This window comes from Globicephala melas, chromosome 6, assembly GCF_963455315.2.
Source record: "Globicephala melas chromosome 6, mGloMel1.2, whole genome shotgun sequence".
Lineage (NCBI taxonomy): Eukaryota > Metazoa > Chordata > Mammalia > Artiodactyla > Delphinidae > Globicephala > Globicephala melas.
In genome coordinates, this window is record NC_083319.1 from 70140989 (window position 1) to 70157970 (window position 16982).

The following is a 16982-nucleotide window of genomic DNA, read 5'->3' on the forward strand; positions in this document are numbered from 1 at the left end:
CGGGGACCCTGCAGATGCTGCTGGCCTGGCTGAGGTGGGGACTCTGTGAACCCTGCTCTCTAGGTTCTCTGAAGACCTTCCTTCAGGCCTGGGTCTTAAATGGGAGCAAATTGGTTTCCATTTTCTGAATGTTCCCTCTTACTTTCTACTTCTGTCTTTGCTTTTCATTTTGCACTCTCCAGATAGGTTAGGGCAGTGTTTCTCAACCACTGTTTTTCATTCTTGCCTCCCCTTCTCCTGCCCACAGAACCTTTCTAGATATTTTTTTCCATATGGCCCCCCTATGAAATTTTGATACACAGATATACTGGGTACATCAATATGTACTCCATGCATACCTCTACTTTATAAATAGAAAAAGAAAGTGAAAAGTTTTTTCTTTTTATTCGATGCAGGGGTGAGTATGACAAAAAAAATTAGGCTAAAAATTAGCTGTAAAAGCTACTGCAATTAATTTAACATTTTGGTTAAGTGTGCAGAATGACTTTTAATGTAATACATTTACTTAATAAATAGGAATGTATCAAATTACATATTCAATAAAAATTTATACAAATACTTCATAAGAATACCAATGTATAGATATATTTAAAAATCTATCAAAACTGCTAAAACCATTGAAAATTTAAATGATTTTCTTAACATTTATTTTTAAGTAATTCTTAGTTTTGATTCATATCATAAAATGATTTCTAACTTCACTAGCTGCTAGATATTCCTCTAGATATTGTCAACAACTTTTTCTCTTTAGGACTAGACGTAATTATTGATCTCCTAGATAACTTTTTTAGAATTAAATAATAAAATACAACCTATTTGTGCTTAATTCCCGATGCCCACATCACACTGAGGCTCAAATATAAGCAAAATCCACAAGACAGACAAGGACACCTCATAAGTAAGCAGAAGGCACCTCTCACATTATGACTTTGAGTTCAAGCATATGATGGAGAGAAAGTCCTGTAATGAAACATCAAGCCACCATGGCTTGTAGCACTGATCCTGCATATTGTGTATCTTCCATGCACTCAATGTCAATGCCTCTCGTCTCATACACAAGAAAACCCAAAGAGAAAAATGAATACAAAGGAGTGAGATTTTGCTGGATAGGGTTGAGCTTTGGAGTGCCACCCACCATTGTAGTAGCTAAGATTTGTTCGCACCCCTAACAACTACTGTTGGCACCCGTGGGAGCGATCTGCTCCCAGATGATTTAGGAATCATCATCGATTTGAATCTTTCTCTGTATTTTTGCATTGAATTTCAGATTCCCCAAAGGACTGTCAGAGGTTCCAATCCAAGCCTATTCTTTTCAAACAAAAGAAAACCATCTTTGTAATTAATTGAGAACTGGATAAATGTTGATTGGTATCATGGAAAGAATTCACTTTCAACTCTGATCATGAATTCTTTTATTTTGCAGTGGATGTTCTGTGGCCTCAGCCCTCTCTAATTCCGATCTTTCAATAAATAATAGGTATGTGACTCTCTGTGGCAAATCAGCTCTGTAGCAACTGGACTCTGTCGTATTCTCTGTGGTATCCTCGGCACCAGGCCCAGTGTAATCACGCAACAGGTACTTTTAACTAAAGCAGTTTCTCAGATGGTCTCCTCCTACTGGAAGGCAGTTACGAATGACCAAGGTATTTTCCTTTATCACGGTCGTATTTGCTGGGATTATAATAGACAGTGGCTGGTATTCCCACTCTACTCCTACTGGTATCAGTCATGCCTACTGAGTTTGTTGCTAAAACCCCTAGGATTCTCTTTCCTTTAAGGTGCCTATGGCTCTGGGGATTCAAGTTGTAAGAGCAGCACAATTTTCAGCTGTTGCCCGGCACTCTATTAAACTCAGGAGGATGGCCTCGTCGCTAATTTGTCCTCTACTAGGTCATGACAGAAAATAACCAGCTTGATGTCACATACAGAGCCACGTATCTGAACTCAAAGTCTCCCTGATTCACACAGGTCACAGCAACCAGACAATTAACCATGTTACTCTTACTGAGATTCTTTGGAGACTCCTCACAAAGACTGATGAATGATCCTTTTCCTCCTGTGTCTTCATTCCCTTTCAAGGGACGATGGGGTCCATTTCAGTTTGATTTCCAAATTTTGACACATAATAATTAAAGCATTACTGCAGGTTGGAAATCAAGAGTTTGGATTCTGAGTCCTCGGTCTGCTCTTTTGGCCTGGTAAATGGCTCATTCTTCTTTATTTACATGAATATATTCTCTCTTCTGGATGCCAAGACATGTAGCCTTCAATGCCCTTTGTGGTCTGAATGTTTCCATCCCCACAAAATTCGTATTTGGAAGTCCAAACCCCCAAAGTGATGGCATCAGGTGGCAGGCCCTTTGGGACTTGATTAGGGTGTGAAGATGGAGGCCTCACGATGGAATTAGTGCCCTTATCAAAGAGGTCAGAGATAAATGCCTCCCTCTCCTGCTGTATGATGATACAAGGAGAACTCTGCAGTGTGAGACCTGAAGCAGGCTCTCACCAGAACTGGACCACGCAGACACCCAGATCTTGGATTTCCAGAGTCTAGAACTGTGAGCAATACATTTCTGCTCTTTACAAACTACCCAGTCTATGCTCTTTTGTTGAAGAAGCCCAAGTAGTAAGACATGACCTGACCTGTTGTGTCCTTAGAATACCTCCCAGAAGTCTGTAAAATACCTAAAGCAAGAGGTACCATCTTACCCAACCCCGTTTCCTAGACAGCTAGTCCAGTCCCAGCATTTCAGGAGCTCAATCCATACTCATGAAGGGACCAGTGATGATAGTAATAGGAGAAGGAACAATACCAACATATATTAGATAGATATGGTATGAGAGGATGATAATCTACAGAGACTTTGGAAATTCTTCATGGTTCTACAAGGGAAGTGATAATGGAATATTGTGTGAGATATTATTTTAAAGATCATTTGCAGGAATATTTTCTTCTTCAAGTTTGCATTTTCAATACTTAGAAGATCAGGATGAGAATCATGGGCCTGGACGCAAATGGAAGAGTCGCTCTCCATTTTTTCCTCAGTCATCCTCAAGTACTTACAAGGAGCTGCCTGATCATACTTTTCTCGTCTCTCTCAGGCAATAAGGAAACAACTTGTGTCTACATTTGTGGATATTTTCCTCGTAGGCTATGCCTTTGGGCATCAATTTGAATGCTTCTTTCCAACAGTCTATGATGTTGTGAACTCTGAGTGACATCCGTGTGATCTTCCCCAAGCTGAATTTGTGAAATAAGAATTTGGGTCTGATTGTGGGTTTGTTTCTTTTTTTAAATTTTCTTTATTTCAGCAAATGAACAATAAATATACCTGAAATCATAATACCACTGAGTCTGAGAATAAATATTCAAACTTGACTCTTTTCTTTGTTTTAAGGCAGAACTAGAGGATGAGATATTTTTTAACTTTTTATTTTATACGGGAGTATATTTGATTAACAATGCTGTGCTAGCCTCAAGTGTACAGCAAAGTGATTCAGCCACACACATTCATGCATCCATTCTTTCTCAAACTCCCCTCCCATCTAGGTTGCCACATAATATTGAGCAGACTTCCCTGTGCTACACATTAGGTCCCTGTTGGCCATCCATCCCAAATATAGCAGTGTGTACATGTCAATCCCAAACTCCCCAACTATCCCTCCCCCACCCTTCTCCCCTGGTAACCATAAGTTTCTTCTGTTAGTCTGTGGGTCCGTTTCTGTATTGTAACTAAGTTCATTTGTATCATTTTTTTTAGATTCCACATATAAATGATATTTCTCTTTCTCTGTGGGTCAGATTGTTTTTTAATGAAGTGTGTGCAAGCAAGAACATTAGTTGTTCCCCTCCACCCCACCCAGAACTTCATTAGGACAAATAGTGTAAAGATGAAAAGTGGTCTTATGCACTGAACTTGTCTCCTCGTCTATTAATCATCCAATAATTTCCCAACTTCCTTGCAGTGAGATTTCCACGAGGATAAATCCAGGCCACGTATTGTGAGCAGAAGTGCTCTTGCCCTGTATAGTCCTGGCCCTTGAAAACGTCCCATGTGATGCACCGGACTTTTTCCCTTTACCACTGAGTGGAATAGACTCAAATACTGCAGAAAAATTTGCAGTCACCTGTTGATGATGGAAAAATCCACAAAACAGGGGGTACCCATGTCCCCGACTCACTCTTTGGAGAGCAACTTAGAACATCCATCTGATCAGGAATGCCTGCCTTGTGTTCTTATACCAGGGAAAGATAAGATTCTATTATGATCAAATTCCTGACAGCATTCTCTTTACCCGTTACAGCAGTCAGCATTAAGTTAACTGACAAATATCTTTAACACCACACTATCCAAAAAACCTTTCTATACTTCATGTGTTGAAAATAGCAAATACCTCTCCCAAAACTTAAAGTGATCTTTTAAATTACGTTAGAAAATTATTTATACAAGAAAAGAGATTGTGTTCTGTCAAAACCTTTTTTAAAATCATGATTTTCTTTTCAGACATTTTTCAGCCTGTGAGGAAACACAAGTCGAGATTGCTTTGGACTTGAACACTAATGTAATTGAATGAGAAGTGTCACGAGTATAAAAAATATTCTGTATTTGTTGACATTTCTTTGAGGATTCTTACATAAGGGAAAGGCACCTTTTAATTTCCACTCTGACAACCTCCCAGGCACAGGGGCTGTATTCCTTTGCCTTCAGATAGACATGGATTCCATGGAAATACTCCCGGGCAGCACGTCCCAAATCTCGACAATCCAGATTGTCTTTTTTCATCTGCTCCAGTTGGTGCAGCCTCAGATGAAGGCTAGAGAGAAGTTTATCGAGGAGGGTGTTGTTCCAGGCAGCACGGCTGTCCTCCGTGGTGAAGAGGTTGAAGATCTGCTGGAGCATCAGATGGTGGTGACAGGTGCCTTGAGTCACCTGGATTGGGGTGATATTCTCTCTTTTCCAAGGAAATTTGAAGTCGGTTCTGTCCTTTAGGCACCACTGAGAGGGGATCCTTTGCAACTGTTCCAAATGTTGGAAGACGTCCTTGTTTTCCTGGCTATGGCTTCTAGGCAAGTTCCAGCCAAGAGAGTAAGCAGGGATAGAGCAGAGCAGCACTCCTGCCACTAGCAAATAGATCTGGGCCATTAAGAAAGGGTGATTCACTGGACGGCCGCCAGGAGAGGCGTGGGCACCGCCAAACAATTAACGAGTGGGAAGCTTCCTTCCCTGGAACTGTGGACAGCGTCCTTCCCTAGGTGGCCGGTAGAGGGCGCAGGGTTTGTTTGGGAAACGCCGACTGTTGAGTTTGCCGTCTGCAGCTGTCTCCTGCAGCTCGAGAGACAGGGCGAAAAGTAGTCCCTGAGGCTGCTTTAATAATCAGCATAGTGCGCGAAACACCTTGGTTTTCTCGGTGCTGAGCGTTGAAGAGGAAGCCTTGTCGCGGCCTCGCCAGAGAATTTTTGTGTGGCTGGGAACAAGAACCTTGCATTTTCAGGCTTCCCCTGAGTTTTGCGCTTTATTTTCTCACAGAAACTTGAGCGAGGCAATTTTTGGGAAAGAAGCCTTTTTCTGAGCGGTCTGAGGTGGGAAATCAGAGCGATCCCCAGCCGCAGAGAAAGGGGAGCCGATTTTTCCGATTCGGGCTGGTTTCTGGCGCGAGACAGCGAAGGCCCAGAGAAAGGGGAAGGCGGCGGCGGCGATGGGACGACAGGACGGTGTTGGGGACGCCCTGAGGGGTGAGTCGGAGCGCGGCCACCACCGGGGCCGAGGACGCGGGAGCTGAGCGCCCCTGTAGATTCTCTGCGACTTCATGGAGTCTTTCAAGGATACAGCGTTAAAGTGAGGGAGAAAGTATTGAATATCTGAAAAGTAGGAATATTAAAAAAATTCACAGCCTTTTTTTACATTTTAAAATTAATTTTATATTTAACTTAATTCATATGATATTTAAATTAAATATTTTAAATGTTTCATATTTTTATAAATTTATGTTAAAATATTTTCAATATTAAGCGTAGAATATTAAAATACATTTTCATATTAAAATATAGCATTTTATTAAACTTTATTTAAACTATATTGTCTTTCTACTAAAGTAAGTATTTCATATAATTAATTATTTGTTTATTTATTTTAGGCTGGGTTTATTTATTTTAGGCTGGGTTCAGTCTTCATTGCGGTGTGCAGGCTTCTCATTGTGGTGGCTTCTCTTGTTGAGGAGCACAGGCTCTAGGTGCGCAGGCATCAGTATTTGTGGCTCGCGGGTTCCAGAGCACAGGCTCAGTAGTAGCAGCACATGGACTTAGTTGCTCCACGGCATGTGGGATCTTCCTAGACCAGGGCTCGAACCCGTGTCCCCTGAGTTGGCAGGCGGATTCTTAACCACTGCACCACCAGGGAAGCCCCAAGTATTTAATATAGTTTTACTTTTCTATCTTTAATGGAAGCCAACTCATTAATATTGTCAAGATTACTTTTTCACTTGTTTTTAATTGAGGGAATTACGCTGTTTGACAATTTCTAATGACCCCGTGATAGTCTTAACTGATTTTTAACTCATGTTCCTGAAATGTCTTTCCCAGGACCTCACCTTGACTATAAGGTTAGAAAGAAGAGTTGGTGTGTACGAGCAATTGAGGACGTTTAGCAGGTCAGACTTTTTCATTTTTCTTTAGTAGGAATTTTATACACTAAGTGGAATTTGCCCAGATTTCATTTACATCATGAAGGCTTACTTTGTAAGACTGTCAGGGCCATGCAAATGGAGGTCAGCTTCATTTCTTTACTTAAAAGTTTTATATTTTGTTCCTCGTGCATATTTTGGGATTAAGTTTCATTTTAAACTATTGCATTAAAACATCCTTTATCTTGATGACTTAGATTTGGTGCCTTCTTACCATTGGTGCTTAAGAGAAGTACTAGCTTAACGTTGCCCTAATGCTAACCCAGGAAATAGCTTTTGAATTAGAGTATTGTGCTGTTCCATGGCTGAAAATCAAGGAATGCTTTAATTCTCATCATCTCTCCCCCATATATATATTTCTTACCATTTTCCTGGTCTCTACAACATTATTTTAATGTCTTTTTTGAAAGGAAGGAAAAACCCTTTTGACTGCCTTCTGATTTTCTCAACTCACACCCCCTTGGCTATGGTAACCACAAATCTGATCATTTTCTCTGAGGTTATGTTTGTTTTTAAGGTATAATTTAATCTGTGTCTTAAAAATTAACACCAGAGTTGGTCTGAAACAAAATAAGGTGAGGAAAAGGACTATTCATCTCGTTTATACTAGTCACAGAGCAGGCTTTTTTTTTTTTTCTTTTTTTTTGTGGGAGGAGGTCAAAACACTTTCTTAGATGCTGCAAAGAGCTTCAGGTGCCGTAGGATTTCTCTCCTTAATGTACGGGGCACTGCTCTAAGGGTGGAGACTAGGTCTCTACTCCTTCGCAGGCCTACAGGCAAGCCTTCTCCTAGAGTTTGCATTTGGGGGCCTCAACATGCAGACCCCTGAGTGTTAAGGAACCTGTAGTCAGAGCTTCTCTTGGCTGGGCTGAGGGTGGACTATACAGGTTACCATTTGTTATATTAATACAAAAGCCTTCTATCCTTCACTCTGTTCAAATTCTCAGCCTGTACTTTGCAAACTTTATTTTATTTGATCTAGGCAATGTCTTGTGTGACCACAACTAAAGTTGTCTCCATTTTTTAAAAGAGGAAATGAAAATCTGATGTCATTTAAATTCAGGAGCCCCAGATTTTTGTCAGAGTGGAGCCTTCTGCTGCTCCCAGGCCCTCGTCTTCATCAGCTCTGAGCACTGGCCCTCAGCTGCACTGAGCACATGGTGCTTCCTTCATCCTAATCCTGCCTCTAAAGTCTGTCCTCCCTGCTCCCTGGAGGGCAGTCACCATCCCTGCCTCACTTTCCTGGAATCCACATTGCCAAGCGCATTGTCACATATATACGCAGTCAGAACATTTCTGGTGACGGAATGAAGAGAACTGCATGAATTCACCCTTGCTGTTCATTTTTATGTCACCATTATCTGTAAACTTTCAGAAAATGTGAGCTATGGTCCTGTAAAGAAATGTGGAAGAATTTAAATCTGATGTATGAGTCCCTTAGGAGGAGAATGCAGAGGGGTGAGGCTAGTTGTATTTTGGTGCAATTTAAGAAGTGGCAAAATAGGTACAGGGTCAAACCTCTAAGTATTCGTATTAGAACTGAAAAAGAGATATATTGAGACTCAGGTTTTTATTTCAACCTTGGGTCTCATTTAGATGAATACATCCTATTGGATTGATACTCTTTCATGTTCCAGGAATGTGTTTAATTTCCAGTGTAATAAAGGAATTGAAGTTGTGACATTCTATGTTGCCCATAAATGGCTTATTTAAGAATCTTCTTTGCAGGCAGGTACCCACAGCAGCTGGATACAGGCTCCCACAGCCAGACACCTGCATCACCAGGCTCACCGGGGCCTGCCACCCTCCTCACTGAGGACACCCAGGATGATGTTCTCCAGCCCTGTCTGCACCCTTAGCTGTCACCTGGCCCAGAACCACAGCCTGCCAAAGCAGGAGACCCTCACAGTCCTGCCCCTAACAGGGAGAATCTTCTTTGTTTTCCTGCCTGAAGGACAAGGAGGTTTTCAGGTTCCATCAGCACCAGTTGGCTGACAGCCAGTTCCCAAACGCTCAGGCCGCCTCATTCTCCATGAGACGATACAGCACTTCTCCATCGTCTTCAGCACAAAGAGCTGAAATTCCTCAGTGGGCTTGATCAACAGTGGGCAGATCTGGAGACTAGTTTGGTGCAGGAGATGGAGAGGAAAAGACCCTGCTGGGCAATGAGGACTCCAGCCTGACTTTGAAGAACTTCCAAAGGACCAGGCTCGATCTGAAAAGAAAGTCCACAGCTGCTGTGCCCAGGACAATATGAGAGTGGAAGTTAAGGCGTGAAAATCAGAGTGTGCTTTCCTTGTATGTTCAACCTCAGAGAACGCAGGAGTGGGAAAAGGAGACCTGGACCCAATCTTCTACAATGGAGTCTTCTCTGCTTAGAGGTGGCCTCAAACGTGTCCGTATTCACTCAGTTCAATGACTTTTCTTCTGATTCAGTTGTAAATACATCAAGTCATCTCAGCACATTGTTTTTCAACAGTAAGTGGAACAATACAAAATAAAAAACAATACAAAAATAATACAAATATACAAAACAATACAATATAATATAATATTACAATTATTACAATTACAAAATAACAATACAATATAATAATACAAATATACAAACAATACAAAAAACAATACAAAAATACAAAAAACAATACAAAAATTAAAAAAATTTATTTTTAATTTGTAATAATTAGAATTTATTTCTCTATGATGATTGTTATATTTACCAAATTTATTCTTCATATTATGATATGGTCAGCTTTGTATCTTGTTTTCCTTTGCTTTGGGGGTGCAAAAGGTATATTTTAAGTGTTAGGTTTAACTCATACTCTTAAAGAAAATCAGAGTGTCCTTAAACCTTTAATCTGCCTTAAAATCCAAAAGGAACATAAATAGTTTTATTCATTTCATTGGTTCTTAAAATATTTTGAAGTATCTCTGCTTTCAGGATTTTACTTGTGTTTTTTAATATATTGGTAGATAAAACAAAGATATTACTTTCGTAATGGAGCACTCTGTCAGAGAAGACAGGCTTTAAAGAGTAAAAAATTAGCTTGAAACCCTTTCTAGGTTATGAAGGAGAAGCACAAGGCATTATGACAGGTTATAGCAGCTGGAGCTATTCTCTTTTACTTGTTCTTTCTTGGAGAAAGCATGTCTAATGGTTGCTGATTCAGTTTCAGCAGTTGCATGATCAATAAACTGTGAAATACATTATAGAATCATGGAATTTAAACTTCAACAAAGAAGTGTGACTATCCCTTGTATTGTTGACACTGTGGTGGGTGCCAGGTGCAATGAAAATAGTAGACACATTGCCTGCTGTCACAGAGCTTGCAGTCTGGTGGGGATATGGGTAACTAGGTGTTCAATGAAAGGAATGCTAATGCTGTGACAGGGAAAGTACAGGTTCTTGGGAGTATGTGGGCTTGCATGGATCAGGGAAAGCTTCTGCAAGAGCAGTTGGTAAGCTGGCATCCCAGGGGTCTGCAGGAGTTTGCCAGGTAATTACATGCTGGTCAAGTTTGGCCATGTGTGGAGATTATCTAGGGTAGCAGGTAAATATGAGGGTTTGGAGCTAATGACATTTGTTTGGAGATGTGACCCTGGGTAAAGACATGCATATGGAAGTCAACAGTCATAGAGAGGACGTTTGGAACTATTTGGGAGGTTGAGACTATATGCGCAGAGAGGATGAAGTGTGGGACTAGCATAGATCTTTGAGGAACACCAATTCCCTAAGATGAGAGTGTGGAGTCAACAAAGGGAGGAGAGAAGGAGGGGCAGAAAAGCAGAGGATGGTGGTGACACGGAGACCAGATGAGCTTCAGACTTTAAAATGGCAGGTATAATAACAAGTATCTGATGCTTCGCACATGTCAGCCAAGGCTGCTTCACGTTGATCTCTAACCTCAGTAAGATGTAGCTTATTTGCAATATCTTATGACCTAGTAATTATCTTAAGAAATTAATCTCAATTTTCAAGATATTTTTTCCTCTCATTTGTTTTAAGCAAGGGTCTTAGAAGACCCTTAAGGCTTCATCGATAAAGCATTCAGCTTTATAAATATAATCAGTGGTTTTCATTGGAGAGTTTTATTCACTACTTCAAAATGTCATCTTATATGGATAAATTGAATAAAAATTTGTAATCTGCATCAAAATGCTTTTAATTTCAGCATGATGTAAATTTAAATTTAATATATTACTTTCTACTTAATATTGATAAATATCTTCAGTGCCAATGCACTGACTGCATTTTGTTTTGATGTCCCCTAGAGATCCATAGGTATTTGTAATCTAGTGTTTGGTACATCTGTGAGAATATTTCATTTGCTAGTAGAATTTAAAAATGTGTTTGTATGCTTTGCACAATACTTAAAAAGATGATCCTATTTTAATTCACAGAGGTAGAATTTTTGCATAAGAAAATTATGAGCTCAGTAAGGCACAAATATGGCATTATATCAAAATCTTTTCGGGACTTCCCTGGTAGTCCAATGGTTAAGACTTCTCCTTCCAATGCAGGGGGCGTGAGTTCGATCCCTCATTGGGGAGCTAAGATCCCACATGCCTCAGGGCCAAAAAACCAAAACATAAAAAAAAAAAACAGAAGCAATATTGTAACAAATTCAATAAAGACTTTAAAAATGGTCCACATCAAAAAAAAATCTTAAAAAACTATGTATCTTTTGAGTGGACATGAAATAATGGCTTTTACTCCTTTGTGCATACCTGTCACAATAACATCTATCATTGCTATGTTTAATATGTCCCTGGTGCTTACAATAATCTGCTCACTTAAGATAAGTTTATGACTTGTTATATTCTCATGATATAGAGCATATAACATGCGATGGTATGTTGAATGGAATACAGTAGTCTCATTATCCCTATTCTAAAGCTGAGAAAACTGTACTGTAGGAAAAAGAAAACAATTGCCCTAAATCATGCATGAAGCCGAAGGAAGACTAAGGAGATGCCGAGCTAACGAATTTACTGGTCACCTGAGAAGACAAGAGTAACCCACAAGAGAAGATGCAGCAAGACTGTCATTTTCAAACACTTTTACTGACACAACTATGTTCAGCTTATTACACTTATCACTTTTATTAACAACTCTGAGGACCAATGATGTCCCTAACAGTGTGCAGGTTACTGGGTGGGAATAAGAAGTGTAGCTGGAGAGTGAGCTGAGTGCTATGGTACCTGATGTAGATGGAGATCTCTTTCCTAAGCCTGATAAGACTATGCAGTTCCACTCCCAGGTTTGCTACGACCCTATACTGCTCTGCCTCCCCTTTGGCCTCCTCTTGTCCCTGCTTGCTCAACCACAAACATGGCCAGGAGTTCTGCATCCCTGCTGCTCCAGGGCCTGTTCCATGAGAAAGGAAAGGCGAAAAGTCCTCAGCTGTACACTTTCATTAAGGCTAAATTGAGAACTGGGGAGCTGAGCTGCTTTGCCCAGCCTTCATCAGGACGCAAGAAGGCCTTGGAGTTAGATGAAAGTTATTCTCCATCAAAATATTTGGGGTCCTCTGGTTTGTTCCATTTCCTTCTGAACTTGAGACCTCAGGAATGCCAAATTCCAGTGCTGTTTTGGGGAATATGTGAAGTTTCTTGTCTCTGTTCCTAGAGGCTGATTGGGACATTTGGGAATCTATGTGCCTGTGTAACCCGAAACATTCCAACCCACGGCTGTTTACAGATCAGTATCATGATGGAGAAGGGGAAGGACTGGGAAGTCCAGTTCCTGAGACTTGTTCTTTAATGGATTTTCTCAATTTGTAAAGCCCCTCAGCATTTGTCAAATTCCTATGCTTTGTATTGGCTTTGTGAAGGGCTGTATTCATCATGACACAAATGAAGGTGGCTGAGATGGTAGAGGGTGTGCAAGGCCACTGTCAGACTCTCTCCCTAACCTTCCTCTGCCTCAAACACTCAAAGTCAGCTCTCAATCAGAACTGGAGAACCTCTTCCTTTCCCTAAACCCAGTTCCTGGACTACTGCGTCCTTCCCCCAAATGCAGCAGAGACAAAAGAAAACACTCTTTTTTAGAAGAAACGATTTACTTGTGAAGAATGAACTTTGCTGTTTTTGAGAGAGACCATTTTGTTTTCAGAAGATGCCTTACCCCAAGGCTTCCTTCCATAATCTGTTCCCAGTGGGACTCCCTCGTGTCAACCTCTTGCTGGACTGGGACCCTGGAATTCCACAGGGCCAGCTAGCAAGAGGGATGCCTGAGATGACAGAAGATATGAATCACCTTTCTGAAGAGAGGGTGGGGCTGGTGTCACATGAGTGCCTTTCAGGTGAGCTCTGCAAACCAAAAATAGGAGCCTGGGTGTGTCTAGGGAGAGTGGAAGCAAAGAGAGAGTGGAACATGCTGAGCAGACTGTTCTACTGGGAAGAGATTCTTTCAAGATTAATGCCCAGGAACTAGAATTCGAGGTCAGAGGTTCAATGACACTAATAGTAAGGTCCATGTGTGTAGAGCGGTGTCATTTCAAAGCTCTTTCACACACATTGCCCCAGGCAATCATCACAACAATCCTGGGACTCTCCCAGACACAGACTATGAAACTTAGGGAGGTTAAGTTGTCTGAGTCATTACCCAAAATTTTGCCCCCAAAACAGTCATTGTTCCACCACGTCTCACACTGTCACTTGATGGGTAAGCGCCATGGCCCAGCTTTCACATGGACGAGCAGAGCCTGGGTTAGAAGTGTCCCAGGTCCTGACTTCTTTGCTTTCTAGCTCTGAGTCTCTCCTCTGGGGGGCCATTATTTTCTGAGAGTACAGGCTCTAGGAGGTGACATTGCCAGCAATTATAGACCTGGGACTGTATGGAGAAGAGAACTAAGATCAAACCCGGGAGAGCCCAGGATTAGAGAGCAGAACCTTACCTTTCATAGCTCCTGCTTTTTTCTTCCTGCTTCTGCGTTGCTGCTGAAAGCCCCCAAAATGAAAGAGTTCACAAGCTATTTTGTGCCTTTCTCATACTAAAGAAGCAACAAACATTATTAATGAAAAATGTGACTTTTTACATTATTTGAGGTCTCTGTTATGTCCATATTATTCATTTTTAAAGTAGATCCAAGTATTTTCTACTGATCCTTCTTTCTCAAAGAATTTTTACTAATTCCCAGAATATCTTTCAGAAGTAGAATACACAAGGACTTCCCTGGTGGCAGAGTGGTTAAGAATCCGCCTGCCAATGCAGGGGACACGAGTTCAAGCCGTGGTCCGGGAAGATCCCACAAGCCGCGGAGCAACTAAGCCAGTGTGTCACAACTACTGAAGCCCGCGTGCCTAGAGTCCATGCTTCGTGACAAGAGAAGCCACCGCAATGAGAAGCCTGCGCACGGCAAGGAAGAGTAGCCCCCGCTCGCCGCAACAAAGACCCAATGCAGCCAAAAATAAAATGTAAATAAATAAATAAATTTATTGTTTTGAAAAAAAAGAAGTGTAATACACAGAAATTGCAAGTATCTTCAACATACAGCACAGGGAAATTTCACACACTGAAATACATTGTGAAACTAGCACCCAAATTAAACGTAATAGATTTTGCCCAGGACCTAGCATGTTTCTTATGTTGCTTTCCAGTTGCTACCTCAGAGCAGCTCTCCTTCTCCTCCCCGATGGTAGCCACTCTGTGACTCTAACAGTCCTGATTATTTCTGACAGACACACTTTTATGCCTCTTGTGTATATTTACTCACTGTATCCTGAGAATAATCCTATGAAAAAATACTACTACTGTCCCCATATTAAAGATCAGGAAACAGGGAGCTTAGTGATTGTGTTATTTGTCAAGGTCACACTGCTATTAATAGCAGAGCTGGGATCCAGTGCCATGAACCCTGGCTCCTTCTCATAGAGGTTTTGAAAATCCTAGAACTCTCCTTTCACTTGTGCTCTCTTCCTGTGGCTTTCACTCTAACAGAAACCTTGAAGCTGGAAACCTGCACAGAACCAGAGCAGCTGTGTAGTTGGTCAGTGAGGTGGAGGGTCTGAAGTTATGTGTAAGGGATGAATGGTTCAGTAAAGCAGGACCGGGGAGAAGGTGAGAGGAAGGTGCCAGGATTGGCCAGTCAACACCATATGTCACCAGCTTCCCTCGAGGAGATGACTCCTTCCCACAGGTATTTGCACCGACCACTCTTTCCTGGTGGTATAAATCAGTTACACCTATGACATCAGGACTAACCATTCTCCATAATTTCCAGGACTTCCCTCAATTCCATGGAATTCCACCTTTTGACAAGCATTTCCTGAAATGAAAGTGGTAGGACTGTTCCAAAGGACAAAATGGACCAATACTAGTCTGAAATAAATTTACACAGAAAAAGATAAGAATGTAGGTTTCAGAACTTAAAAAACTCAAGAAGTTTTCTCTCACAAGAATTTAATAAACAAAACAAAATGCAAATTTAATGAAATGGAAAGGTGAATATTTTCTAAATTTTAATACAATGTAAGTATAAATATATTGATTTGAAAATATAAAAATAAGATACATAAATAAATAAATAAACAAATAAACAGAATAAATAAATAACAGGGTAGTCATTGCTTAGGGACTGATCCCCTGAAGCTGAATAATTTAACATATACTTGCTTATCACTACTGACAAAGTAGTAGCTGAATTAATACAATAAATTCTGTGATTAAAGTTGAAATAAGAGCCTTCTGAAATGACTAAAGACATGTGTGCAAGGGTGATAGGGCATCTTAGTCAATGAGAATCATTTCAAGGTGACCCCAGGTCTCCATGCATAATTCTTATCCTTTCTTGCAAGTTGGTTGATGAAGACAAGGATCTCATGATTTCCACTCTGACAATTTCCCAGGCACAGTCACTGTATTTCTTCTCTTTCAGGTAGAGGTGGATTCCCTGGAAGTACCTCTTCACGGCCAGTGTAGGGCCCGTCACTCCCAGGGCAGTTTCTTCATCTCCCATCGCCTGCACCAAGCAGGCGTCCAGGTCCTCCAGCTGCTGATGGAGTCCAGTGCGGAGTTTGTCCAGGAGGGAGGTGTCCCAGGCGGCAGAGGAGCGCTCTGTGTGGAAGAGGCGGAAGACCTGCTGGAGCATCTCGTGGAGGACAGAGGTGGCCTGGGCCTTCGGGAGCTGGCTGCCATCCACCATGTCCTGGGGGAAACCGAAGTCTTTTCTGTCCTTCAGACAGAAGCGAGGGGAGATTCTCCGCATCTGGCCCAGAAGCATGAAGTTCTTCCTGCTAATCCGCACGTGGTTCTGAGACAGGTCGCAGCCCAGAGATTCACCAGAGCCATAGCTGAACACCACCAGGGCGGTCAGTAGAGAGAGCACGAAGGCCATGGGGCAAATGAGGCTGCTGCTGGCCTGGCTGAGACGGGCGTCCGGGGGAACCTTGGGGGTAGGTTCTGTGATGACATTCTTTCTAAGCAAGGCCATTAAATAGGGAACACAGTAATTTTCATTTTCTAAACATTTCTATACCCTTTTACTTCCTTTTTTTGATTTTCACTTATATCTTCTCAGTATGGTCTATGAAGATGTCATCATTCTAAACTATTAATTTTGCAAGAAGTTTAATTTTCCCAGTAATTTCAGATGTGCCCATCCAAATGGATATTTATTAATCAAATGAGAAAGGTTTTCGTCTTAAAGTCAGAAGTGATGTAGGTTTGTAAATACGCACATTCTATATCTCTTTCATGCATAAATGTTGGTCTTCTCTGTTCCAGGAAGAAATTTTTAGCCCTGATCTTAGGTTCCATTTTTACCTCTTACTTTACCTAGGAAGGCAGGCTCTCTCAGCCGTATGCTTTCTGTATTTGCTTAGGGATTTACCAGATCACTCTGGCATAAGCTCTTTGAAACAAAAGATGGGTTTTGTTTAGTGTTTGATTTAGAGAAGAGGCTGATTATTATGAGTCCATGAGCTTCTCCCATGTTTCCTTTCCTTCTAGAACATGTTCCTTCACGTCCATGTGGTCATGCTTCAGGGGACCACGAGGTGAGGACTATTATAGATATTGTCCTTTCTTTCCACCATTTTCTTACTGGAGACCTATAGTCCTCCACAGGCTGGGCCAGTACCCCCACCAGGAATCCTGGTTCTTTTCAGGAGAATATGGGTGTGGAGATCCTAATTCCAAGACAATTGTATTTCCCCAGCAGCACCTCAGTCACAAGGGAGAGATCACATCTAGTTACACCCTCTCCTCTAGAGTGACAGAGTCCCCTTCCTAACCTGGACTCCCACCCTGAGGGCAGGCTCACCACATCCCGAGGACTTTACAATCTCCTATCTGTGGA

General features: G+C 41.4%; 2 protein-coding genes and 1 long non-coding RNA gene across 3 annotated transcripts; 1 reads left to right on the forward strand and 2 right to left on the reverse strand.

Moving 5' to 3' along the window:
• Positions 1-4631: 4631 nt before the first annotated feature.
• On the reverse strand, positions 4632-5144 carry LOC132597410 (interferon alpha-13-like). The gene has a single exon (XM_060299999.1). It carries the CDS (start codon positions 5142-5144, stop codon positions 4632-4634), a length of 513 nt encoding a protein of 170 aa, XP_060155982.1.
• Positions 5145-5339: 195 nt separating this feature from the next.
• LOC132597411 (uncharacterized) lies at positions 5340-10678 on the forward strand. Its single transcript, XR_009564183.2, has 3 exons — positions 5340-5734; positions 6581-6648; positions 8410-10678. It is a non-coding gene; the product is annotated as an uncharacterized lncRNA (long non-coding RNA).
• A 4753-nt stretch (positions 10679-15431) lies between these two features.
• Positions 15432-16115, reverse strand: LOC115850258 (interferon omega-1-like). The gene has a single exon (XM_060300980.1). It carries the CDS (start codon positions 16113-16115, stop codon positions 15432-15434), a length of 684 nt encoding a protein of 227 aa, XP_060156963.1.
• Between the last annotated feature and the right edge of the window lie 867 nt (positions 16116-16982).